Genomic DNA, 27922 nt, shown 5'->3' with positions numbered 1-27922 from the left:
GAAAACTCAGAAATCACAGCAACTCCACGGACTTCTGCACTCACATTTCAAACTCGAATGTTATCACAAGTAAAAAAAAAGAAAAAAGAAAAAATCGTAATGAGCCCAAGGAAAAAAAGAATCACGTAACACACCCAGACCCAAAAATGTTCTCTCAAGTTCTGATATCTAAACAACCCACAAAATCAGCAAAAATCTCCAATGTTTAACAGCAAAAACCCCTTTACTGCTCATACAATTAATTACAATGAGACTTAATGTCAAACTCCCTTTTACGTAAATAACAACTCCCGAAAAATCACATCTCCCGACAAGTTACATCTCCCGATAAATCACATCTCCCGGCAAAAAAAAAAATGCTATTTAAGCTCAATCCCCAATTATATCTCTCATAGGAAAAGGAAGAAAAAAAAAAAAAGGATAATCACAGGTAGATTTCCCCAATCACAGAATACATAATACATGTATAATATGCATAACATGCATAATCCCCACATTTTCCCAAGAAATGCTCCATGTAAAGTTATGGAATTTGCCAGAAAGCAAACTCTCACACATGCGCTTTCGTGAAATGCTATTGCCAACATTTCCAGATATTGCTAAAATTCTGATCAATCATCATCAGAGGAAAAGAGTCAGCACACGGCTCATCACATCGCCTGTCAGCAGAAAAATTCACCTGCGGACGTATGCTCAAACAGCAGCATAAAAAATGTCCAGTCAGACACACAAGTTTGGAAAACTCATGATTCTACAGAAAAAGGTCTAACTGACACATTTCACAAAATTAACTCCAGGATATGACTAATGTGTTCAAAAATTTGTCTCAAAGACGTATTCTCTCAACATGACACAGCCCAATTATATGCCTCCAAAAATAACACACTTGTGAAAATAAAAAATGCACACATTTCCATAGGACTCGTAATGCAGTAATGCCATTCGCCTCTAAATAGTCACGAAACCAAAGAAATCTTCTCTTTGCTCAAGAAAACAAACTCCCATAACCACAAAAAAAGGGTCACCCGCCAAAGATTAATTCCAGCTCTATATATAAATATGAGACACCACATTAATAATAACACCACTCCGGTGAAAAAAATATTTCCTCCATTTGGTTAATAACCACTCCCCTTATATTTCTCCAATAGCCACATGTTAATAAAAAAAACCACCACTCCAGGAATAAACAATAATCACCTCTATTTCGGCAAATACAAAAAATATTTACCTCTATTTCCCCAATAACTCCATGTGGAATAAAACAAGGCTTCAAAGAAAATATCTCCAGAAAGGAATATAAAAAAAATGAAATCCTATCTCCAAAAAAAAAATGTGCACTCAAGGCAACTAACTCACACACAAATATTGCCCTATAATCTCCAAATATGTGTCTCCATTTGCAACAAAGATGGCTGCAAAATGATTGAACTAAACATAGCTCATATCACCATTGGCAAATATCAAAATGGCCAAAAATATATCTCCAATATATTATATCTCAAATTATAACTCCAAAATAATATATACCTCCAATTATAACTCCAAATAATATATCTCAATTCTCCAGAGAATAACTCAATGTTATAGTCAAAAACTATAAAACTCTCTCCATTTAGCATAATTGCTAAAAAAGGGCAAAAACTCGGCAAATAAAAACTGTCTAGGAAATTCTAGAAAAAATCACCAATGTGCCACAACTCCTTATAACAGAACTCCAAATACACAGTGTCTTAGCCAAGACTTCTCCATATGCACTACGACATAGGCCACTAGAAAACTTAGCCAAGTTTCCTATCTCTCACAAAGTTGTCACAAATACAACAAATGTATTGTGCAAGAAAACTCACAATTTCTGAAACACAAATATCCAGAGAAAAAAAAATGTAGTGCCATAACGTATGCATTCAAAACTATGCAAAAAATTCTCCCATAAATTTCTCTGCAGCATCAAATAGCTGAAACACAAACACGTTCCCGAACAATGACTCTAAGTCACGAACTGAGATATTAAAAAATATTCACACCAACTGGAGAGAAAAAATCAAATTCAAATTCACCCATGATGAAAAAAACTTGTGTCAGCGATGGCTAACTTCCAAAAAAGGAGAATGAAAAATCTACGGCATTATTAACTATCTCCCGTGATTTGCTAGATGTCAAGCAATTATCTGCTGAACTCATAAAAAAAGGGAAAAAAAAAACTAAAATAATGTGTTGTTAGTTCCTCCCAAATTCAAAAAAGATTTCACCACCCTTGATAACATTACGGCACCCACGTATTAGTATATAAAAAAAATCAGTATCAGAAATATCATTATCAGCAAAATCACCAAAATTTGCTATCATCAAAATCACCAGTATCAGTACAAAAAAAAAAAAATATCACCAATGTTAATGCTTATCCATTCTCCAAAAATTCAGCAAAATATTCAGCAAGATTCAACATAATTCACCAAGATTCAGCCAGATTCATCAAGATTCAGCAAAACTCATCCTCGCGAATGACTGAAATATTCTCCAAAGTTACAAAAACTCAACAAATAATTAAGACAAAGATCTCTCCCTTAATTCATTGTAATAAATTCTCCATGAATAATTATCTGTAACAATTATAAAATAATCTCCCATGAAATATCTCAAACCTCTCGTAAAACAAGTCAAGTAATGATCATTATACTTAAGCAACCCTCCCGTGACACATCTCAAGTATAATAATTATTAATAATAATAATAATTCTTCATAATAACAATTCTCTTGCAAAGATCTAAAGTAAGGGTGAAATTCAAATAGCATACAACAGTAATGCTGAATCTCATGACATACAATTTCTCCAGCATACACCATGATATACCACCATTGCCACACAACACAGATACAACACCATTGACCGGCATTTCAAAGTAATTTCTCCAACACAATAAAAAACAATAATAATCTGTGTCTCCCCAATATATTTGTGTCTTCCAAGGCACAAGGAAAACATACACCCATAAATGCATTTCAATTCTCTTTTTATTTCCTTTTCTCTTCATCCAAGAGAGAAAAAAAAATCTCTTTTCTAAAAAAAAAGACTCTACGGGCATTTTACTTCATCAACTAATCAATCAGCTGGTGTCTCAGTATTCATTATCAAGGGTAAACCCATCCCCAACACCCCGACACAAAGAAAAAATAAGGAGTTCACCCCCAATGAGAAAAAAAAAAGGTTTCTCCCTCCCATTAGAACAACCCCTCAGTCAAGTGATAACCCCGAGGCATACACCAGTAGTCCCAGCAGTAGTACCCATCTCCCCTTAAACAGTGTCTGAGGACCCCCCTGAGGTATACAAGGTATACACTAGTGCCCTCGCAATACCCTCCCTCGAGGCAGGCCATACTCCCTTTGCAACGCGCCTCTCTGCGCGGTTAGCAGAAATGTGCTGAGCCCGTAAAATTGTGTGGCCGCTCTGTATCCAAGCCAAATATGCCATCTAAGCACAGTTCACATGCATGAAAAAAAAGTCTTTATACACTCTTATGTTTTAAACAAAGACGAATACGTCTATCATAAACATGCGCAAATAAAGAAAACACGTCACTTCTGCTACTATGGGCAAAGAAAAAAAAAAATTTTGGACCTCTTGAACCAGTCTCAAAAAAAGCCCCCAGGATTAAAAAAAACATACAGTAACACTCACATGTCCAAAATAAGAGAAAACCACCCCGGAATCTGCGTAGAATACGTAAATCTCGTCGGCACAATGTAAACGCGATCGGCGAGAAGGCACCTGGCAACACTCACTCACAAACCAGACTGAGTTACTCTCACGCCCCGGAGAATCTCGGTACGGGCAAATTTGATGACTATAAAAATCCTTCCCCTCCCCTTTGCATAGTTAACGGATAGATATTTCTCATTTTTTCTCACTAAGTAACTGAAAACTAAAAATTTAACAATTTCCCACAATCCCACAAAGGCTTTGTCGTTCGAAAGCTATCGCTAAGCCATAACCCCTTTATTTCTTAACTGGTTACCTATCTCTTCATTGGCGTTCCCAGGCATAAAAAAAAACTCTTTTATACCTCTTTTTAACCGCTAGCCACCAAAACCTATGCTGCCATCAAAACCTGTAATGAGGTATTCACTCATTATTCATTTGGTAAACATGTGACTCGAGCGTCAAGGCAAACATACACACAGCCCCCCCCCCCCCCTCTCTCTCTCTCATCTCTTCTCTCACTCTTTTCCCTCTCTCTCTCCTCCTCTCTCTCTCTAGCGACCCCTCTCTCTCTCTCTCTCTCTCTCCGTCCGATTTCTCTCTCTCCTCGTCTCTCGTCTCTCTCTCTCTCTCTCTGACAATCTCTTTCTCTCCATTCTGTCAGGTAATCAAAATAAACATTTATTAACAACGAATAAATAATGAATAATCAAGTCTTACAGACTAACTTAAAAAACCCCCAACAGTAAAATGTCTGACTGTATGCAGTCACCAAAAAGTCTACATCCATCGGGAACTCTCTGTCCCCCCTCATTGTCAGAACCGTCTGTTTCAAAGACACAGAACACATCCCATAAGTACACACACAAGTTTAACAATCAGAGATCAAAGATTGAATATTACCACAAAATGACAAATAGGTAACAAGCCAGTCTTCGGCTAAAATACTTCAACACTCACCCAAGCAGCCGGAACACTTAAAGCACACTTAATAAAAAACTCCCGGTGAGCGCCACGGCATCTTGCCTTTCTCTCGAAGACGCCTCTATCAAAATCCCCCCATAGACTTGCGTATGATACTTTTTAATAGAAGAAGCGCACACGCACTTACGAACGCACACTTCGTTAACGCCTCACACTTACTGGCTTCATCCAGTTTCACAAAGGTACTTTGAGAAGAGTTCATGAACTTAGTACATTGACTTGTCTAACTAAGCCGTTTTATCTCACGCCATCCATAGAAACTCATTCATCAGCTTTCTCGGGTCATTGCTTCTGCACTGTTCTTCACATTCCATAGGTCATATTGGCAATATATTATTAATCAAAAACCCTAGGCCTTTCATATATATATATATATATATATATATATATATATAGTATATATATATATTATATATATATATATATATATATATATCTATAAGTCATATCACATTACCGTGATTCATATACATATATCGAGCTACAATGTCCTTTAATATCTAATTCGCTCTACCTCGGAATTAATATATTTTCATATATGCTTAACCGAAGGGAATTTTTTCTCGATAATAGATTTACCAGACGACATATACCTTTAAGCCTCTCGCGGTTGGGTGGTATCGCATCCACTGACGTTCCTGGATTTATAATGTACCTGCGTTCGCGCCCAAGTACAGGCAAATCTATTATCGAGAAAAAATTCCCTTCGGTTAAGCATATATGAAAATATATTAATTCCGAGGTAGAGCGAATTAGATATTAAAGGACATTGTAGCTCGATATATATATATATATTATATATATATATATATATATATATATAAATCTTTCCCCAACCACAGAAAAATTAAAGTCATACCTCTCAAGTATTTGCTCGTTTGAAGATTTAATAGATATACGAGCTTGATGGTGTGTGCTACGCGCGCTGGAACCCAGGGCTGCTCTCTCCCCTACCCTCCCGATCCCCTAATTACTCCGGCCCACTCCGGGTGGACAAACAGGTTTGCAGGGAGGGTGGAGGTCTCCCTATCCTCCCTTTACTCTAGGACAAACATGATCAGATCCTCTCGTGTTTTTATTATTATTATTATTATTATTATTATTATTATTATTATTATTATTATTATTATTATTTATTAAGTTTTTGTCTCAATGGAAATTTGAATTGTTAGTTAATATTGACTGAAATTAATATTGATAAATACGACTGATAAATACCACTTAGTTAACCCTGAGAATTATTGGATTGACTGATGTCTTACTTGTTTTATAGAGAAGAAAATGCAAATGGCAGTAAATGGATTTACTGCCAAAAAAGACAGTACTTATATTTTTTTTGGTTTTGTGGATGTTTAATTGGAATTATATGTAGCTTTTGCTTTGTGCTTTCGTTTTCAGCTAGTTGATATGGAATGCTTGCCCTTCATAAAAATTCATTTCTTTTTAACGATTCCATAAATTGAAATAAAAAATATTTCATAATTACTTGGAAAATTCTGCAAAAGAGGCTGTACACAACCCATGTCAGTTTTATATATTATTTATTGATTTATCCGTTTAATTTTCATTATTGTGTAAGAAATATTACCGGTGGTAGCCTATTGAGCTAACATAACATTCCTGGTATATAGCAAGGTGGGTGTTGGCCAACTTCTTGGAAGGTAATCATTCAGATATCTCCACAGTATAGTTACCATATTGTTATTGATCTTCATTCAGATATGTTTTTAAGAGAGTAGAGGATGGGAATTAAAACTTCGGTTTCAGTGTCGTAATATATTATATAGATAATTTCACATTCACGCATAAATATAATCGAAGTTATGGGAAAGAATTCTGTTAACCGTAGGAGGGTTTTGGTTTTCCATAAGTGGGAGCTGGGGTACCGTAGGAAGGAGCTGGGGTACCGTATGAAGGCGCTGGGGTACCGTATGAAGGCGCTGGGGTACCGTATGAGGGAGCTGGGGCATTGTAGGAAGGAGCAGGGGCATTGTAGGAGGGAGCTGGCTTGTAGGCCTGGGCTTCTGGGTACTGTGCCTCGCCCTCGTAAGTGACCTCAGCCTGGTACCCGTTGTAGTCGGCGGTGTAAGAGACGATCTGAGTGCGACCGTCGGGGAGGAGGACTCGGTACTGACCGTTGACGACCTTTCCGTCTGAGTTGGAGTTGTGGTCGAAGTCGAGACCGTTGTATTGGTCCTTCACTGCGTACTCGAAGTCGAAGGGCATCCCCTCCTGCAAATCGTTCATAGAACTTATCGTGCTGTCTCATTGTCATATGGGAATGTAATTTCTTACTAAATTCATTTTTTTTTATTTTTAGAATATTTTCACTAGAAGTTTATATCTTTCAAAAGTTGTTTTGCACCATTTTTACATCTGGAAATGTCTAAAATGAAAGTTATATTTTTTTCTATTTCAAGTTATATCAAATGGATTCAGATGAAAAGTTTACACTTGCTTAATCCTGCTATTCTTAATAAAGGCACTATATTAAGAGATTATGCTTAATAAGTAAACAGAAGATTACAGTATGACGTTCTATCACTGTCTTATTTAATTCAATACACATTAAAATTAATTGCGGCACTATCTGTATATTCCATTGGAATTCAAATACCTCAACAGTAAAAGGAGATCCTTACCTGGGGTTTCTCGTAGGACGGGGCTGGGGCTGAATAAGAGGGCTGAGGGGCTGCATAAGAAGGCTTAGGTGGGGCGTATGTTGGGGCTGGTGGGGCATATCCATAACCCCCAGAAGGGGCAGGCTTGTCAGGGCGGGCCAAAGCCACGGCTGCCAAACACATCAAAGTTACCTGTTGATGGATGAATGATTAGTTGGCGACCAGGTGTCTGGGAATGGCTAAATAATAACTGTGTCGTCTTATCCAAATAAAGTTTTCCTTAATGGTATAATAATGGCTAATGGTACCAAAATATCTAATGATATTTAAAAGTTATAGGCATGTATAAATCTTTTTTGTAAACAGATAGGATATATATTGCAAGAGCCAAAAGAAAATATATTATTTGCTAATATAATTTACGGGCATTTCAATAAGATTTCAAAGTTATATTATTCACAGGTAGCTACAGAAAAATGTCCATACATTGCACAATATAAAAAGTTAAATTTGTTTCACGTTAAGTTTTAGAGTAATTCTGTAGTAATACGTCCATATTAGGCTTTACAAATAAAGCTATATAAAAAAACGAATTTCTTTGTAATACTTCATCCCCATAACACTAAAAAAAAAAGTGATTTTCGTTTTCTTGAAATATGAAAATATTCACAAATATTAAAAAGGAAATTGAGTAGCATCACGTCCATTTCAGGCTTTACAAATAAAGCTATATAAAAAATGAATTTCTTTGTAATACTTCATCTCCATAGCCAAAAAAAAAGTGATTTTCCTTTTCTTGAAATATGAAAATATTCACAAATATTAAAAAGGAAATTCAGTAGCATCACGTCCATTTCAGGCTTTATAGATATATCTATAAATAGTAGATTCCTTTGTAATCTTTCATCCCCACAACACTAAAAACAAGAAATGTCCCCTCTCATCAAAATGAGAAGATATTCGCAAATATTTAAACGAAATTGTGTAGCTTCACGGCCATTTTTGGTAGATAAATCTATAAAGAATAGATTATTTCTTTGAAATATTTCATCCCCAAGCACTAAAAACAAGTGATGTCCCTTTTCATAAAAGTAATATAAAAAGATATTCACAAATATTGGAAACGAAATAAACTGGAACCGTAGAACTGTATATATATCAAACACTGCTCACCTTCGCGTACATCTCGATGGCGTCTCGTGTTCGAATGTGGCCTGAGACGGAGGGAGTGCTCTATTTATACCAGACCCTTTTCACGGGCGGCCTCGAACGCCACGCCTTCGGACGCAGCCCTCTCCCGTAGTCACGTCCTTTGGCTCCTTTTCTGACGAAGAAGAAGGCGCAGTAGAGAGAGAGAGGTTGTGGAAGTCGCTCACTCTATTAAAGTTCATCGTGCGCTGAAAAATAATTAGCTATAGGGATTCACTTTGTGATCACAAACGACTTTTGTTATTGTTGTTGCTTTGTAACTGTTTTTGTTATTAGTTTACGCTGTTGTGAATGTTGCTGTTGTTCTTTTTACAACTGTTTCTGCTGTCGGTTAAAACTGTTGTCATTGGTTTTGCTGTTGTTTTTACAACTGTTTCTGCTGTTGGTTAAAATTTGTCATTGTTGTTCCTTTTACAAGAGCTATTGATATTGGCTAAAATTATTGTTAATGTTTTCTGTTAATTTTATAATTCCTTGCTATTGGTCTAAACTGTTGTCATTGTTATTGTTCTTTTTAACTGTCTTCGCTATTTGTTAAATCTGTTGTCAGTGTTGTTGTTCTTTTTATAACTTTGCTGTTGGCTCAAATTGTTGCTGTTACTGTTGTTAATTTTATAATTGTCTGCTATTGGTTAAAATTGTCATCGTTGATGTTCTTTTTATAACTCCGTGCTAAGGGTTAAAAATGTTGTAATTATTGTTGCTGTTCTACTTATAGTTGTCTCTGCTATTAGTTAAAACGGTAGTTAATGTTATTATTTCCATTATTGCTATCTGTTATATATTCATTTTAGGTTTCTCGTAGAAGTTTGTATTCGCTAAAAGTAAAGCAGCATTGAGTAGATATTTCCTTCTATGTTAAGCGGACAATACTGCTCGTAACTGGTCCCCGCCCCCCTCCCCCATTAAAAAAAAGAATCAATATATGGACCCTTTCTCCTTTGTTATAGGACTTCCATTATAGTCCAGAGTTCTGTTGAACGCTTTTATATGTGTAACTATGAAGCCGTTTTTCCAGATTATAAAACTATTATTATTATTATTATTATTATTATTATTATTATTATTATTATTATTATTATTATTATTATTATTATTATTATTATTATTATTATCATCATCTTCATTATAATATGAGTCAGTAAAATGGTGAATAAATCTACTGGAATGTAAATATAAATATATATTTTAACACATATTCACCGTTACATCATTGTGGATTTCTTCACCATATTATTATTATTATTATTATTGTTATTATTTTTTTATTATTATTATTATTATTATTATTGTCATAATAACGGTTTGACTATTTATAAGGTAATGCAAATGTTTGGATTAGAATTATACAACTGTGGGCCATTGGTGCGTGCTCTCATCACCTTTAAAACAAATAAACAAATAAATATAACAGCTAAATGTATTGTATCACAACCATAATTTCCGATTCCATTTGTCATTCTAATATTTACGCTTAAAAGCTGCATTTTGGCATTATTGCCATGTGTTCCAAAAGGTCCACAATAATATAAACTTTAAAATTCCGTGTAAAGCTCTATAAAAACTTTACAATGGCTTTCGAACCCTTCTCTGGGTTCTCCTTCAATCCCCCCCCCCCCCTCCCCCCCCCCCCCCCCTTCTCTCTCTCTCTCTCAAAAAAAAAAAAAAAAAAAATAAATAAATAAATAAATTTTTGTTTTTTTGGACTGCAGATGAACCCAGAGAAGGTTCGAAATCTATTATAATGTTTTTATAGAGTTTTACACGAAATTTGAACGTTTATATTATTGTGGACCATATGACACATTTTATGAACTCTCGTGATAGGGATTTTTTCCCAACCAAATTATTATCATTGCCAATCTCCTGTATCGTCGATATTGTAAAGCGTAAGAAACATTGCGTCAATCCAGATCAGTGGAAGTATCCAGAGTTAGAAGAAAGTTAAAGTCGAACACTTCTTCACGAATGAAGGTCTTCCGCGGAATAGGTGACATAACAGACGTTCTCGATCATTCTTAAGCACCGACGAGGAGGTCTTAGGCCTTCAGTCCTCTGGTTGTTGTAGTTTTCGCGTCTTTATTTTAGATCGACTCGCAGTTAATTTATCTGCTCTTTGGGTGTGTATTTCAGCGACCAGTGTTTATCTAACCGCTTATTTTCATTTCTCTCTGTCTTATATTTTACTTTGAATGTACTATCAACTTCGTGTGCTACGATGAAGCCGTTTTGTCCAAATTATAAAACTATTATTATTATTATTATGATTATTATTATTATTATTATTATTATTATTATTATTATTTATTATAATAATAATGAGTCACTAAAATGGTGAATAAATCTACAGTAATGTTAAATAACAAGCTCTCGATAAGGGCCAGTGAAGGCCGAAACTGTTGAGCTAAAAGGAAGGAATTTCAGTGCATATATATATAAATATATATACATATAGTATATATATTATATATATATATATATATATATATATATATATATAGTATATATATATATATATATATATATATATATATACAGAGTTCAACAGCTGCTCACAAATAACGGATATCCAGATGACATGATCCAGCAAGTTGTCAAAAAGAGATTAGAGGCTTTCCGTAATCCGACCCCGAGGAACAACACACAAGACAAAGACAAAGAAATACGTGATATAACCATCAGATACCATACAACAAACACCACGAAGATGAAAAAAGAAAAGCCATCCTTGGTAATACTGCGAAGAGGAACCTTCCCCCTAGCGCCATATACCATACAACAAACACCACGAAGATGAAAGAAAAGCCATCCTTGGTATACTGCGAAGAGGAACCTTCCCCCTAGCGCCATATAACAAAATAACACCAAGGATTTACTGCAAACCAAACCTTACGGCCTCTTTGGTAATGAAAAATAGTACGGCCCCATCGACGGAGAAAGAGTTTAAATCTGATATAGTATACAAGTTTGTCTGTGCTGACGAGCAATGTCAGTCCCCCCAAAAATGCTATATCGGACACTCAACCACCACACTCAAACGTCGCATGCAGGCCCACAGAAACCAAGGAGCCATTCATCAGCACTTTGTGGATACCCACAATAAAAAACCATCATTACAAGAACTTCTCACAAACACCAAAATAATACACAATGGAAGGCACTACAATCGTTTATTGATATCAGAAGCAGTCAGCATCGCAATGCAACGTCCCAGCCTTAACATCCAACGTGAGGCAGACCGTTCCTTGCCCTCGTGTAGGAGGCAGTCCTTCAACCGCGTGGAACAAAACCCCCACACGCGGACAGGAGCGCACACTGACTTTCAGTGAATTAACCCAGATATGTAATTAATATATATTTATGTATAAATGTGTATATAATAACTTACTTTCAACTTTTTATATAATTTCTGTTGTTAACATATTTATTTATTTGTCTTATTTTGTCTTATTTTATGTTTCACTATAGTCTTTTGTAAATACTTAAAACTAGGTATCTGGCAATTGTACTACCTTTCCGTCCTCATGACGTCACAAAACGCATGTAGGCTCATATTGTATATTACGGGCTGCTCTGTGAGCAAGAGGCCCGTGCTGGCACAGGCCAGCTTAATCTTAAACAACAACAACATATTTGTATCAGTACGCTTGAAAACGTCAATACGTATAGGTTGACGAAACAGCTGTCGCGTGTAAAAATACTGGAGTAAATGGAAGAACCCCATTATGTGTCCATTAGTAACCTGAACAATGAAGTAAAGAAAATAATTAGAAAATATAAGCAATTCAAAAAAAGCTGGTTAACAGTGAGAAAGCCATTCTATTCAATGAATGTTATATATATATATATATAAATCTTTCCCCAACCACAGAAAAATTAAAGTCATACCCCTCAAGTATTTGCTCGTTTGAAGATTTAATAGATATACGAGCTTGATGGCGTGCGCTACGCACGCTGGAACCCGGGGCTGGCTCTCCCCTCCCCCTACCCTCCCGATCCCCTACTTACTCCGGCCCACTCCGGGCGGACAAACAGGTTTGCAGAGAGGGTGGAGGTCTCCCTATCCTCCCTTTACTCTAGGACAAACATGATCAGATCCTCTCGTGTTTTTATTATTATTATTATTATTATTATTATTATTATTATTATTATTATTATTATTATTATTATTATTTTGTTCTAAGGGGTCCACAATGAGATCGAGTCCTCTCGTGTTTTTTATTATTATTATTAGTTATTATTATTATTATTATATTATTATTATTATGTATTATTATTTATTAAGTTTTTGTCTCAATGGAAATTTGAATTGTTAGTTAATATTGACTGAAATTAATATTGATAAATACGACTGATAAATACCACTTAGTTAACCCCTGGAGAATTATATGGATGACTGATGTCTTACTTGCTTTATAGAGAAGAAAATGCAAATGGAAGTAAATGGATTTACTGCAATGAAGACAGTACTTATATTTTTTTGGTTCTGTGGATGTTTAATCGGAATTATATGTAGCTTTTGCTTTGTGCTTTCGTTTTCAGCTAGTTGATATAGCATGCTTGCTCTTCATAAAAATTTATATCTTTTTGACGATTCCATGAATTGAACGAAAAATATTATATAATTACTTGGAAAATTCTGCAGAAGCTGTACACAACCCATGTCAGTTTTATATATTATTTATTGATTTATCCGTTTAATTTTCATTATTGTGTAAGAAATATTACCGGTGGTAGCCTATTGAGCTAACATAACATTCCTGGTATATAGCAAGGTGGGTGTTGGCCAACTTCTTGGAAGGTAATCATTCAGATATCTCCACAGTATAGCTACCATATTTTTATTGTTCTTCATTCAGATATCTTTTAAAGAGAGTGTAGGATGGGAATTAAAACTTCGGTTTCAGTGTCGTAATATATTATATAGATAATTTCACATTCACGCATAAATATAATCGAAATTATGAGGAAAGAATTCTGTTAACCGTAGGAGGGTTTTGGTTTTCCATAAGTGGGAGCTGGGGTACCGTAGGAAGGAGCTGGGGTACCGTATGAAGGCGCTGGGGTACCGTATGAAGGGGCTGGGGTACCGTATGAAGGAGCTGGGGTATTGTATGAGGGAGCTGGGGCATTGTAGGAAGGAGCAGGGGCATTGTAGGAGGGAGCTGGCTTGTAGGCCTGGGCTTCTGGGTACTGTGCCTCGCCCTCGTAAGTGACCTCAGCCTGGTACCCGTTGTAGTCGGCGGTGTAAGAGACGATCTGAGTGCGACCGTCGGGGAGGAGGACGCGGTACTGACCGTTGACGACCTTTCCGTCTGAGTTGGAGTTGTGGTCGAAGTCGAGACCGTTGTATTGGTCCTTCACTGCGTACTCGAAGTCGAAGGGCATCCCCTCCTGCAGATCGTTAATAGAACTTATTGTGCGGTCTCATTATCTTATAAGAATGTAATTTGTTATTAAATTCAGTTTTTTTATTTTTAAAATATTTTTCCTTAAATTTATATCTTTCAAAAGTTGTTTTACACCATTTTAACATCTGGAAATGTCTAAAATGAAAGTTATCTTCTTTTAAATTCATATATTATCAATAAAAGCATTATATTAAGATCTAACGCTCATTAAGTAGACAGAAGATTACAATATGACTTATTACCACTATCTTATTTAATTCAATACACATTAAAATTAATTGCCATAATATCTGTATATTCCATTGGAATTTAAATATCTCAACAGTAAAATGAGATCCTTACCTGGGGATTCTCGTAGGACGGGGCTGGGGCTGAATAAGATGGCTGAGGGGCTGCATAAGAAGGCTTAGGTGGGGCGTATGTTGGGGCGGGTGGGGCATATCCATAACCCCCAGAAGGGGCAGGCTTGTCAGGGCGGGCCAAAGCCACGGCTGTCAAACACATCAAAGTTACCTGTTGATGGGTGAATGGTTAGTTAGTGATCAGGTGACCAGGAATGACCAAGTATGTAAAATATCAGGCAGGATATATATATTCCAAGAAGCAAAAAGGAATATATTGCATAATACTGTAAATTCATGGATATTTTTAAGTAGGTAAAGTAATGTTTTACACAGGCATCCACAGAAGAATGTTTATACATTGAACTGTGTCTAAAATGACGATTATGTTTCACTCGTTCATATATCTGTTTTTGCACAAACACTAGATTATAGAGAAATTGGATATCATCACTTCTAGCCATATATATATATATATATATATATATATATATATATATATATATATATAATACATTAGGTCTTTGTTATATCTCATCCCCATAACACTAAAAACAATTGATGTCCCTTTTTATAAAAAAATAAAAAAAAAATATTCACAAATATTGAAAACGAAATATACTGGAACTGTAGAACCGCAATTGAAATTCTGTAGTATAACGTATATTTAAGGTTATATAGCAGATTACTGTGTAATCTTTCATCCCTATAGCACTAAAAACAAGTGATGTCCCTTTTCATTAAAACAATAAAAAAAAATATTCACAAATAATAAAAACGAAATAAACTGAAACTGTAGAACTGTATATATATCGAACACTGCTCACCTTCGCGTACATCTCGATGGCTCCTCGCGTTCGAATGTGGCCTGAGACGGAGGGAAGGCTCTATTTATACCGAGCCCTTTTCACGGGCGGCCTCGAACGCCACGCCTTCGAACGCAGTTGTCTCCAGTGGTCACGTCCTTTGACTTCCTTTTCTGACGAAGAAGAAGAGGAAGAAGCAGAAGAGAGAGAGAGAGAGAGAGAGAGAGAGAGAGAGAGAGTGAGATAGATAGCGAGAGATTGTGGAAGGCACTCACTCCATTAAAGAAGAAGAGGAAGCAGAAGAGAGAGAGAGAGAGAGAGAGAGAGAGAGAGAGAGAGAGAGAGAGAGAGAGAGCTTGTGGAAGACACTCACTCCATTAAGGAATGAAGTGCAGGGATTCACTTTGTAAAAGTAAAGTTGCATTGAGTAGGCATTTACAACTATAGATCATGCAGACAATACCGTTCGTATCTGGTTCATATAAAAGGAAATCAGTGTAATGACTCTTTCTCCTTTGTTATAGGACTTCCATTATAGGACTTGCTTTATAGGTCAGAGTTCTATTGAACTCTTCTACCTGTGTAGCAATGAAGCCTTTTTGTTCAATGTGCATATCCTTATGATGATGTTCATCATGATTATTATTATTATTATTATTATTATTATTATTATTATTATTATTATTATTATTATACTAATCACTAAAATGGTGAAGAAATCCATAGTTTAAGTGGTAATATATATTTTAATATATATTTTCCCTTAAATCAGAGTGGAATTCTTCTTCATATTATTATTATTATTATTATTATTATTATTATTATTATTATTATTATTATTATTATTATTATTATTATTATTATTATTATAATACAATTGTGAAGTAATCCGCAATAACGTAAGTATATATACATATATTTTAATATATATATTTACACTTACATCTTTGGGATTTCTTCACCATTATATTATTATTATCCTTACATCTTTGTGGATTTCTTCACCATTGTATTATTATTATTATTATTATTATTATTATTATTATTATTATTATTATTATTATTATTATTATTATTATTATTATTAAAGGAACTATTTGACAGTTTGTAACGTAATACAAATGTCTGGATTAGAATTATTCAATTGTGGGTCAATAGGTGCCTGCTTTTTTTCCTTTTCAGAAAAAAAAAAGTTACATGAATTATATTACAAGCGCACCGTTTTCTTTTTCCTTTTTCCATCTAACATTCACTTTATAGGTAAATATTTCTGCCCCATTATTATTACTATCTCGGCTGTCGTTGATATTCTAGAGCATGAGATACATTGCGACACTCCAGATCAATAGAAGTATATCATGAGTTAGACGAAAGCTTTCTAGATTCTAGAACGCTCCACGTACGAAGGTCTCCCGTGGAATGGGTGACATAACAGAACGTTTTCTTGATCACTCTTAATCACCGAGGCCTTAGGTAGGTAGGCCTGAGGGCATCTCGAGACGAGTCCAACTGACACCGGATAAGTAAGCGCTCTTAATGTGCTTGGGGTTTTATTTGATTTCATTATCTGTTGATTTTGTTGTTTGTTTTTTTGTCTTTATTTTAGCTCGCTCGGATCGTGATTGATTTCTCTGGTTGTAGGATGTTTTTGGTCATATACATATACATGCATACAGACACACACACACACAATATATATATATATATATATATATATATATATATATATATATATATATATATATACTTAAGTAAGGAATACTAACTTAAGTATGTTAGGTAAAGAATACTTTTTCCCATTTGGAATAATTCATGGCCATCACCACATTCATGATGCTAACAGTTTCACTAATTACATAATCGTTCCGTTAAAATGTTTATTAATACATTCAGGGGGTCTTTCCATCCATAAACCGGTTTTTTAATCCCATACAGCGACGCTAAACCGACTTTCTTCTCTTACTTTTTTTTTTTTAAGGAAATATGAGAAATTTAATTTTTATTTCCTTTCTTTTCCAACACGTCTTTAGTTCTCGTTTTTCCTTACAGGAACAGAAGTTGTTCATCTTAAAACAAGAATTCATTTTGTTTTATTTGTCTTTTTAAAGAAGCATAAATTTTCTCTTGTTTCTAAAATTGAAAAAACTCATTTATGTATTTGTTTTCTTCATTGAACTGATCCGAATGCAATTTTCTGTTATTTCTCCTTTTAACGAAATATTAATTTTATTTCTTCTTCTTATTTTTAGTTTCCTATAAAAGAAAACTATTTAGATGCCTATGTCTGTCCGCCCTCAGATCTTAAAAACTGCTGAGGCTAGAGGGCTGCAAATTGGTATGTTGGTCATCCACCCTGGAATCATCAAACATACGACATTGCAGGCCTCTAGCCTCGGCAGTTTTTATTTTAGTAAAGGTTAAAGTTTGCCATGGTAGTGCGTGTGGCACCAATATAGGTGCTAACAACTTAGACCACCATCGTGGCTGAAAGTTTCATGGGCCGTGGCTGAAGTTTTCATGGGCCGTGGCTGAGATTTTTATACGTTATCATATGCTGTACAGAAAACTCGATTGCGCAGAAGAAACTTCTGTGCATCTCTCTCTCTCTCTCTCTCTCTCTCTCTCTCTCTCTCTCTCTTATTTTTTTTAAACCGGTCCTTTCCAGTATCTTATTTCTTCTGTTAAGGACACCTCAGTTTTATTGCTAATCTAATAAGAGAACGCTTCAAATTTCTCAACTCCAATCTTTAAAAAGCTTCAATTTCAAGAAGAGAATCTCTCGGTTTTCTCTTATTTCTCCTTTCGGACACAGTACTCCACTGATAGCTCTCGCTGGCTAACAGGTCCAGACAGATTTCACTCTAGCAGTTCCACAAATAAATTGATACTTGACGAGGCTCAAGGGCGTTCTTTCCTCATTCATGAATGAACTTGATGACTCTGTTTTTTATCTGTTTGTGGTTTTTTACAATACGTAAATACTTTGCCGCGTGAGTCCGTAAAAAAAATGAAGGATAAAATTGTTGGCGTAGATATTTAGGAACTCCTTTTTGTTTGTTATCGTTCTTCCATGGGAACTACTTAATTATGAGTACGGTACTTCAGAATTCCACTATAGGAGGCTGGTCCAGAAAGTGAATGAATCACAAAAAAAAAGGTTTAAAGCCAGATTTTTCCTTGAATGATATATGTTGGAGTAGAAATGACATGATACTTAGGAACTCCTTTCTGTTAGCTATCGTTCTTCCTAAGGAATTACTTAAAGACTGTATTTCAGAACTTCACCATAGGAGGATGGTCCAGAAATTGAATGAATAAAAAAAAAAAGTTTTACTCCAGCTTTTTCCTTCAATGATTTACGCAACACTATTTGGACCTTATTGGGTTGCCTAATCTCTGTTGGTTATGAGACCGTCAGTTATGACCAAGTGTAAGAATACTTTACAAAATACACCAAGAAATAGAACCATACGAACTGAACTCTTCAAAAGGGCAAATAATTACATTCATGCATTCAGATTGATGAAGGATGTGTAATGATAGACCCGGGTACTGTATAGCTTGTATATTTTCTTGCTCACATAAATTATAATCTGCATAGAAGTTGAGACTTGCTGCCAGCTTCTTAATTTCTGGGAGGACCGTAGAGAGAGTCGGGCTGCTGATAGGTAGGGGCTGGGGCTGAGTAGGAAGGTTGGGGGGCTGGGGCTGAGTAGGAAGGTTGGGGGCGGAATGGTTTGGGGGGCTGGGGCAGGGGCTGAATAAGCAGGAGCAGGGGCCGAGTAAGCAGGGGCAGGCGTGTAAGGCTGGGGCTCCGGGTACTGGGCTTCGCCCTCGTAAGTGACCTCAGCCTGGTATCCGTTGTAGGCGTCGGCGGTGTAAGTGACGATCTGAGTGCGACCGTCGGGGAGGAGGACGTGGTACTCGCCCTTGACAACATTTCCGTCGGACTCGGAGTCGTGGGCGAAGTCGAGGCCCTTGTACTGGTCGTTCACGGCGAACTCGAAGTCAAAGGGCATCCCTTCCTGTAAAATAAATTACATAAACTTACTTTTTTTGTAAGACAAGGATTTAATGTGACATGAATAACTATTAGTGGGCAGAATTATTTATTTTTAATATATGAGTATGAACAAAATGCACATACTATATAAAGTTTATATATAAATGTATTTTTGTATGTATATATATACACCAGAAGTGTGAAAATGAAAGTAAACTATTCTTACCTTAGGTTCCTCGTAGGTTGGAGCAGGGGCGGAATAGGATGGTTGGGGGGCGGAATAGGATGGTTGGGGGGCTAGGGGAAGGTGGGGGGCCCAAGAGTAAGTTGGTTGAGGGGGGACTGTAGGACTGGGGTAGGGAGGGGGGGCTGTTGTAGGGCAGAGTACCCATACCCAGAAGAAGGAGCTGGCTTATCCGGCCTAGCCACAGCCAGAGCTGCCAAGCACAACAGAGTTACCTGGAAAGTAACAATAAAAGAATTAGTAAGTTACTAATTTTTTGTATCAGCACAAAAATTTATGATGTTAACGTCTATCTACATCCTATTTCCAAAAGAATGTCTTCAGAATGCTCCTGTGTTCATCTGAAGTTTTGCAATACGTTTCCTGGGTATCTCGTTTTACTTAAACTCCTCAAGAGTGAAACTAAGTGTCAAACTACAAGTGCTTCTGTCAAGCATCTGTCATCGTATTGGCTGATGCCCACAACTCGAAACTCTCCAAGACTAACTCCCACTACACACCTTCATGAACATGTCGGTGATGCCAATCGTTTGCGAATGTTGTGTGGGCAAGGGAATGCCCCTTTTATACCAGCCTTTCCGCGGATGACCTTGCATGCCACGCCCACTGACCTAGCCTTCTTCGTCTTCTTATTTTTTGTTGTGCCTTCGATTCCTGTTCCATTGCTTGGGAATGCGGTCCTGGTAATGGCTTGTTTCAAAAGAATAGGGAACTTCCTGATAAGTCATTGTTTATGCCATATATATACATAAATAAACATCAAAATCCTGAACATTCAGGTTATTACATTTTTTATGAATTGATTTACGCAGTGGATTTTCCTTACTCTGTGATGGTCTGGAAGAAGAGTAAACTAGACCTGATTTACCAGTAAAAAAATAAAATGAGATAGCGTATTGGGTACTTCTGGGGGGGCGGGGCGGGCGGTAACGGTACTTATCCCTCTATCTTGTCTCGCTCAAGTTTCTGTATCTTTTCACGTTCTTTATTCAAGGTGCATTACGCGTAGGAGGGGAGAATTCTTTGTATGTACATAATGCTGCTCATTTGGGGGAAGTTTCCTGCACAGGGGGCTTATTCATAAATTGGTATAGTGATTACTGTGCTGCTTTTATCTCTTATGCCAACCTCAGGAAAGGGAAATGATTTAATGTTGAATACTTATTTTAGTAGTTATGCATATTCTACACGCGCACGCACACACGTACACACAACACACACACACACACACATACACACACACACACATATATATATATATATATATATATACATATATATCATATATATATACATATATATATATGTATATATATATATATATATATATATATATATATATATATCATTCCCATATGATAATCTTTGGAATTACCGCATTCATGATGCTTACTGTGTCATTAATTACATAATTGCCCCGCCAGTACTCTTTACTTACATATACCAAAATGTTTATTAATATATTCAGTTGCATTTCAAATCCAGAGATCTTTTTCGTGTATGACTGGTTAAAACAAATGTCTCTTATTAAACGATAGGGAAATAAGAGAAATTTCCTTCGTTTCTTTTCATGAGCAACCCTTATTATTTTTTCTTAATTTTCGTACGCGAACATGTCTGTTCCAGGTCTCCATTTTGTTTTATTTCTCCGTTTAAAAAAGCCTTGGTTTTGCTCTATTTGGTCTCTTAAAGAAACCTGATTTTGTCCTAATTCTTCTTCTGAATACATCCTCTCAATTTTCAAAGATTTCTCCTTTGGAAGGGGAGTTGATTTCATTTCTATACAGCAGCATCACTTCTCAATTTGCTCTTGTTTATCTTCACGAATATTTCTTCTCAGTTGCCTCATATTTCTCCTGTTAAAGAGACGTTAATTTCATCTGTCGTCTGCAACGGAACATCTCAATTCTCTCGTGTTCCACCCTTAAGGAAACTTCAGTTTGATCTTATCATCTCTTCTCTCGAAGAGCACATCTGTTCCACTGGCAGATCTCGCTTACAGTCGAGACTTGAATAATAATGAATTCCACACTCTAGTTATTCCACAAATAAATTGTTACTAGAAGAGGATCAAGGGCGTTCGTTTCTCATTTACTATTCGAATGGGCTTGTTGATTCTTTTTTTTATGTTTTTTTTTTTACAATTTATGTATATAATGAAGCATATTTCTTTGCTTTGTGCGGTTTGGAGTAAAGATAGCTCGTTGATGCTTCAATTTATTTATATATTTATTTTTATGATTTCCGTATATAATGGAGCATAATTCTTTGCCTTGTGCCGTCTTTTAAAATAAAGATAAAAAACGTCTTTGAGTAGAAATGGAATGACATTTAGGAACTCCTTTGGGTTAGCAATCGTTCATCCATAAGGATGAATTAAACAAACGTACGGTATTTTGAAACTGCAATAATAACAGAATCCACAGAATCGAGAATATTAAGGAGCCTGCCTTTAATATTTGCAATGATAATGAAATCTTAATCATCATCGCTCTGTCCATGTTAACCCTATTGTTAATAATAATAATGTGTGTATATTTTTTACTGTAGTAAATATATAAAATGTTTAGCATTAAGAGATAGAGCGTTCGTTTCAATTATTTCCCACTATATACCACAAACAATAATCGCATGCTATATAATGTTTATCTCTCTCTCTCTCTCTCTCTCTCTCTCTCTTTATACACACACACACACACACACACACACACACACACACACACACACACACACACACACACACACAACAAAAATATATCTATATATATATATATATATATATATACAGTCATATTAATGTATGTGTACCACAATCCACTATTGCATGCTACATAATGTTCATCTGTTTATTTAGTTCTTCATTGGGGAAGTGGTTTTCGCGCTTTGCTACCAATCCGATGGTCCGAAGTTCGATTCTCGGCTCGACCAAAGAGGAATCAGAGGAAATTATTTCTGGTGATAGAAATTCATTTCTCGATATGATGTCGTTCGGATCCCGCAATAAACTGTAGGTCCCGTTGCTAGGTGACCAATTGGTTCCTAGCCACGTAAAAATATCTAATCCTTCGGGCCAGCCCTAGGAGAGCTGTTAATCAGCTCAGTGGTCTTTTAAGACTAAGATACTTAGCTTTTTATCTGTTTATTTAGGTTTTATTTCCTCTGTCTCTTCACTTGTCCCCCCTGACACTCATAAACAAACACGTACGAATGTAGGAGTCTACAATACCCACCATTCATCTATAATTTCACTGGTATTCATCCAGACAACATAACATGAATGACAACGCACTTAATTAGTGATGAAATAAAGAGATGGCAACCTCATGATATAGCAGGTTATCAAGAATGGAATAATGATTAAAGGTTGGTTCTCGAATGTAAAGGAATCCCAAAATAACAAAGGTTTTAAACCAGATTCTCTTAATATAATTTACTTAACACTGTATAAACCATTTTTGGGTTCCCTACATCTGTTCGTTAGGGAGAAGGTCAGTTACGACCAACTTAGTGAATTTAGTGTAGAGAATACTTCACAAAAAACGTCAAAAAACTGAATCATACAATTTGAACACGTCAAAATTGTTCATAATTATAGTCTTGGATTCAGATGAATGAAGGATGTGTAAAGATAGAGCCGGGTACTGGATAGCTTGTATATTTTCTTGCTCACATAAATTATAATCTACATAGAAGTTGAGACTTGCCGCCAGCTTCTTAATTTCTGGGAGGACCGTAGAGAGAGTCGGGCTGCTGATAGGTAGGGGCTGGGGCTGAGTAGGAAGGTTGGGGGGCTGGGGCTGAGTAGGAAGGTTGGGGGGCTGGGGCAGGGGCTGAATAAGCAGGAGCAGGGGCCGAGTAAGCAGGGGCAGGCGTGTAAGGCTGGGGCTCCGGGTACTGGGCTTCGCCCTCGTAAGTGACCTCAGCCTGGTATCCGTTGTAGGCGTCGGCGGTGTAAGTGACGATCTGAGTGCGACCGTCGGGGAGGAGGACGTGGTACTCGCCCTTGACAACATTTCCGTCGGACTCGGAGTCGTGGGCGAAGTCGAGGCCCTTGTACTGGTCGTTCACGGCGAACTCGAAGTCAAAGGGCATCCCTTCCTGTAAAATAAATTACATAAACTTACATTTTCTTTTGTAAGACAAGAATTTAATGTGACTTGAATATCTATTAGTGGGCAGAATTATTAAGTTTTAGTACAGGATTATGAGCACATTCACACACACACCCATATATATATATATATATATATATATATATATATATATATATATATTATATATATATATATGTATGTATGTATGTATGTATATGTATATACACCAGAAGCATGAAAATGAAAATAAACTATCCTTACCTCAGGTTCCTCGTAGGATGGAGCAGGGGCGGAATAGGATGGTTCAGGGGCAGAGTATGTTGGTTGAGGGGGACTGTAGACTGGGGGAGGAGGGGGCTGTGTAGGGGCAGAGTACCCATACCCAGCAGAAGGAGCTGGCTTATCCGGCCTAGCCACAGCCAGAGCTGCCAAGCACAACAGAGTTACCTGGAAAGTAACAATGAAAAAATTAATAAGTTACTAAATTTTTGTATCAGGACAAAAATTCATGAAGTTTATCGTGTATCTACATCCTATTTCCAAATAAGGTCTTCAGAATGCTCCCGTGTTCATCTGAGGTTTTGCAATACGTTTTCTGGGTATCTAATTTTACGTAAACTCCTCAAGAGTGAAACTAAATGTCAAACTACAAGTGCTTCTGTCGAGCATCTGTCATCATATAGGCTGATGCCCACAACTCGAAACTCTCCAAGACTAACTCCCACTACACACCTTCTTGAACATGTCGGTGATGCCAATCGTTTGCGAATGCTCTGTGGGCAAGGGAATGCCCCTTTTATACCAGCCTTTCCGCGGATGACCTTGCATGCCACGCCCACTGACCTAGCCCTCTGCTTATTGTTTGTTGTGCCTTCGATTCCTGTTCCATTGCTTGAGAATGTGGTCCTGGTAATTGCCTGTTTCAAAAGATCATGGATCTTACGAGCTTTGATCGTGATATTTCTGATTAATAAACTGTTTAATGTATATACATGCATATATACATGGTGATGTTTCATTATTTTGCTGTTTGATCCTTAATAAAAGCATTATATAGATATTAATAAATTACATTTTCTTTCAGATCTCAAGTGGCGTATCATAAAATATTAGGTGATGTGATAAGTATTCATATATATATATATATATATATATATATATATATATATATATATATGATGATATAGTATATATATATATATATATATATATATATATATATATATATCTAATAAAAGGAGCCCATAAAAACAACAAAATATAGAGAGAGAAATATCATATTCCAGAGACTGCTGTCCCCCTCTTCAGTCTCTGAAATATGTTATTTCACTCTAAATATTTTGGTGTTTTTATGGACTCCTTTTATTAGATGGAATTCTTTCATAATAACATTTTTACCAGTCATATATATAAATATATATATATATATATATATATATATATATATATATATATATATATATATATATAAGCGAATACCTTAGGAAAAATGATAGACAGAAAGTCTGTACCAAAGTGCTTAAGCCTTTAGTCAGCCATTGTCGAGGCACAATGCTTGATAAAGGCGAAAAGCGCCCGGTAGCGACTTTCTGGTTGTCATTTTCCCGTGGTATTCGCTTATGATAATTCATTAATTTATATGTTTTTCGCCTATGAATTTGTCTTTGGTAATCTTTGGAGTTGGCGTTTTCTTCATACACGCAGACAAACGCACATATTATAATCCCGAACATCCTCACTGTTCTTATTCTCCGTGAATTCATTACGCAGTGACTTTTACTCGTTCTTAGGCGATCTGAAAGAACAGTGAACGGCTACACTTGATATAAGAAACCCCCGCCCCCATCCCCAACGACCCCCACAAAGAAAAGAAAAGAAAAAAAAAGCAGCATATTGGAAATTCGACCCATGTCAGTCTTACCGAACTTCCTGAGACCGTAACGTTGCCCGCGGTCTGCAAGCAAAAAAGAAAGAAAGAAAAAAAAAACAGATAATAGATAAATAAACAATCAAATAAAGTAAAAGCAAGAAAAAAGCCTCACCGACGAATACCCTCAGGGTCATCCTGAAAGTAGAAGTTACGACGAGCAAGGTCGTATTCTAAATTACAGAATTCAAAAGAATTAACGATTCTAAACGCGCGGACCGTGTCGTGTTCGCCGAATTCGCTGTAACCGCCTGATTATCGCCACAGGCAAGATGTACGGTTGTAAGTCTGTGGGCTTTTACAGGTAGTCTTTATGTGTGTGCCTTTTATTCTTTTATTTTTTATTTTTTATTTTTATTTTTAGGGGTGGGAGCCCCTGGTTACTCTTCCGTTTATGTGTTACTAATTACTTTCTCTCTTCTCTTCTTTCACTTGTGCTGCTTTTCACTTTTCTCTCTCTTTCTCTTTTCACTCTCTATACTCAAAGGTGCATTATGTGTAGGGGGCTCTTAACAGGCTGCTGGTGAGAATTCTGTGTAAGTGCAAGATGCTGCCAATTTGAGGAAGGTGTCCGCAAAGGGCGTTTATTTATAACCAGCACAGTGTCTCTCTCTCTCTCTCTCTCTCTCTCTCTCTCTCTCTCTCTGTAGCTAACCTCTGCAGAGGGAAATGATTTGCATTATATTCATGTGTGAGGGATTATGCTTATTCTACACATACACACTCTATATATAATATATATATATATATATATATATATATATATATATATATATATATATATTACTTTGTATATGAATTCCTGACTCAAATCGGGATCGATTCCAGGTCTTTTAAATGAAAGGCATCGTCCCTACCAACCCTACCAACGTTACCTTTTATATTTTTCCATGTGTCAAAAATGTATTTTTGTGGAGCACGCACGAGATCATGTATTGATTATTTCCATATACACTATATACATATGTATGTATGCATGTGAGTGTGTAACTGGATTTGTACCAAGAGGAAAGTGTACATAGGGAGATGTATGTATGTATGTATGTGAGTGTGTAACTGGATTTATACCAAGGAGATGAGAGCGTCCGTAGGGAAATGAAAGGGAATGAAAAGGCTTAGTTGCCCATAATAGCCGAGGAGTAATTACATGTTCCATGACGTCGTGAGATTTGTTTCTGTCTGACGCTTCGGATTATAGAGATGTCTTAAGACTCGCTCAGGTCTCTCTCTCTCTTTGTTTTGTTTTGGATTTATTAATTCTTTTTTGGCTAAGTTTCAAATGAATCTGTCATAGAGAGTAATGTAATGGGTTTCCAAAAGTTACATGCCTATTAGAAAGTTAACCCTAGAATAAAACCCTAGAATAAAAAAAGCAAAACCCTAAAATAAAAAAAAAACACGAAACCCTAAATTAAGAAAGCGCAAAACCATGAAATAAAAAAAACGCGAGACTTTGATCTAAAAACGCGAAACCCTAAAATTTAAAACAACGCGAAACTAGTTTAAAAAAAACGCGAAACCCTAAAATAAAAAAGAAACGCAAACCTCGAAAAAAGAAGGCGAAATCCTAAAATTAAAAAAATGCGAAACTAAAATAAAAAAAAACGAGAAACCCTAAAATAAAAAAAACCTCAAACTAAAAAAAAAAAAAGCGAAACTAAACAAAACGCGCAAATGAAAAATGAAAAATACACGTAGTCCTAAAACAAAGAAAAAAACACAAAAACCTAAAATAAAAAAAATACCGCGGAACTGAAAAAAACCAAACGCGGAGCCCTAAAATAAACCGCGAAGCTATAATAAAAACGCGAAACCCTAAAATTAAAAAAACGCGAAACTAGAATAAAAACCGCGAAAACTTAAGATATAAAAACTGGAAACTAAAATTTAAAAAGATATGCGAAACTCTAAATAAAAAAAATATACGCAAAACCCTTTAATAAAACAAACGCGAAACTATAAAATAACAAAAACGCGAAACTAAAAAAAAAAAAAAAAAAAAAAAACGCGAAACCTTACTTAAAAAAAAACGAGAAACCCTAAAATAAAAAAAAGGAAAAAAAAAAAAACCTTGTAGATAACACCCCACACGTTTCACACGCTTGTAATGCTGCACGCAACAAGTTCAACCTCAGAGAGAGGACGACATCCTTGAAGAATGGGGGAAAATCAATCATGGCTTCTGAAACTCTCTCTCTCTCTCTCTCTCTCTCTCTCTCTCTCTCTCGAGAAGAGCTGCTGTTTACTCATCCGGTTCGTTCTCCTGCGCTTCGTGGACTCAGTTACACGTATGCGTAACCAGTTTCCTTCCGGAAATAACCGGTGCTGAGATGACAAGCGGTTCACGTGAACTGGAATGCCTACGGTGATTTTTTTTTTTTTTTTTTTTTTTTTTTTTTTGTCGTTTATTGAGTGGGTGTCTTGCGGTTCACATGGACTTGAATACCTACGAGGATTTTTTTTCTTATTAAATGGGTGTCTACTTTCTATGAACTTTTTTTTTTTTTTCTCTCTCTCTCTCTCTCTTTTCTTTTAAATTCATTCCTTTTACTGTCGCTTTCTGTAGGTTTCAGTTTCCTG

At 36.1% G+C, this 27922-nt stretch overlaps 4 protein-coding genes across 4 annotated transcripts; all 4 read right to left on the bottom strand.

The window, feature by feature from the left end:
* Nucleotides 1-6453: 6453 nt before the first annotated feature.
* LOC135223909 (cuticle protein 18.6-like) lies at nt 6454-8513 on the bottom strand. The gene is made up of 3 exons (XM_064262827.1): nt 8481-8513; nt 7329-7499; nt 6454-6918 (listed from the first exon to the last, which is right to left on the bottom strand). Exons 1-3 carry the CDS (start codon nt 8490-8492, stop codon nt 6526-6528), a joined length of 576 nt encoding a protein of 191 aa, XP_064118897.1. The 5' UTR covers nt 8493-8513; the 3' UTR covers nt 6454-6525.
* A 4904-nt stretch (nt 8514-13417) lies between these two features.
* LOC135223907 (pro-resilin-like) lies at nt 13418-15130 on the bottom strand. The gene is made up of 3 exons (XM_064262825.1): nt 15096-15130; nt 14270-14440; nt 13418-13910 (listed from the first exon to the last, which is right to left on the bottom strand). Exons 1-3 carry the CDS (start codon nt 15105-15107, stop codon nt 13497-13499), a joined length of 597 nt encoding a protein of 198 aa, XP_064118895.1. The 5' UTR covers nt 15108-15130; the 3' UTR covers nt 13418-13496.
* Nucleotides 15131-18580: 3450 nt separating this feature from the next.
* LOC135224096 (cuticle protein 19-like) lies at nt 18581-19369 on the bottom strand. Its single transcript, XM_064263007.1, has 2 exons — nt 19304-19369; nt 18581-19099 (listed from the first exon to the last, which is right to left on the bottom strand). The coding sequence occupies exon 2, from the start codon at nt 19091-19093 to the stop codon at nt 18581-18583; it is 513 nt and encodes a 170-aa protein (XP_064119077.1). The 5' UTR covers nt 19094-19099; nt 19304-19369.
* A 3591-nt stretch (nt 19370-22960) lies between these two features.
* LOC135223908 (cuticle protein 19-like) lies at nt 22961-24200 on the bottom strand. Its single transcript, XM_064262826.1, has 3 exons — nt 24148-24200; nt 23677-23862; nt 22961-23419 (listed from the first exon to the last, which is right to left on the bottom strand). The coding sequence occupies exons 1-3, from the start codon at nt 24157-24159 to the stop codon at nt 23036-23038; spliced, it is 582 nt and encodes a 193-aa protein (XP_064118896.1). The 5' UTR covers nt 24160-24200; the 3' UTR covers nt 22961-23035.
* Between the last annotated feature and the right edge of the window lie 3722 nt (nt 24201-27922).

This window comes from Macrobrachium nipponense, chromosome 10 (assembly GCF_015104395.2).
Source record: "Macrobrachium nipponense isolate FS-2020 chromosome 10, ASM1510439v2, whole genome shotgun sequence".
Taxonomy (NCBI): Eukaryota; Metazoa; Arthropoda; class Malacostraca; order Decapoda; family Palaemonidae; genus Macrobrachium; species Macrobrachium nipponense.
The sequence above is the reverse complement of the archived record's forward strand: the minus strand, read 5'-3'. Positions and strand labels throughout refer to the sequence as shown.

Coding starts and splice junctions, on each gene's coding strand:
- LOC135224096 (XM_064263007.1), bottom strand. CDS start 19,093: ATGCCCTTTGACTTCGAGTTCGCCGTGAACGACCAGTACAAGGGCCTC.
- LOC135223909 (XM_064262827.1), bottom strand. Junction 6,919..7,328: donor CGTCCTACGAGAAACCCCAG/GTAAGGATCTCC, acceptor AACGATTTGCAG/GAGGGGATGCCCTTCGACTT.
- LOC135223907 (XM_064262825.1), bottom strand. Junction 13,911..14,269: donor CGTCCTACGAGAATCCCCAG/GTAAGGATCTCA, acceptor AACGATCTGCAG/GAGGGGATGCCCTTCGACTT.
- LOC135223908 (XM_064262826.1), bottom strand. Junction 23,420..23,676: donor CATCCTACGAGGAACCTGAG/GTAAGGATAGTT, acceptor TTTATTTTACAG/GAAGGGATGCCCTTTGACTT.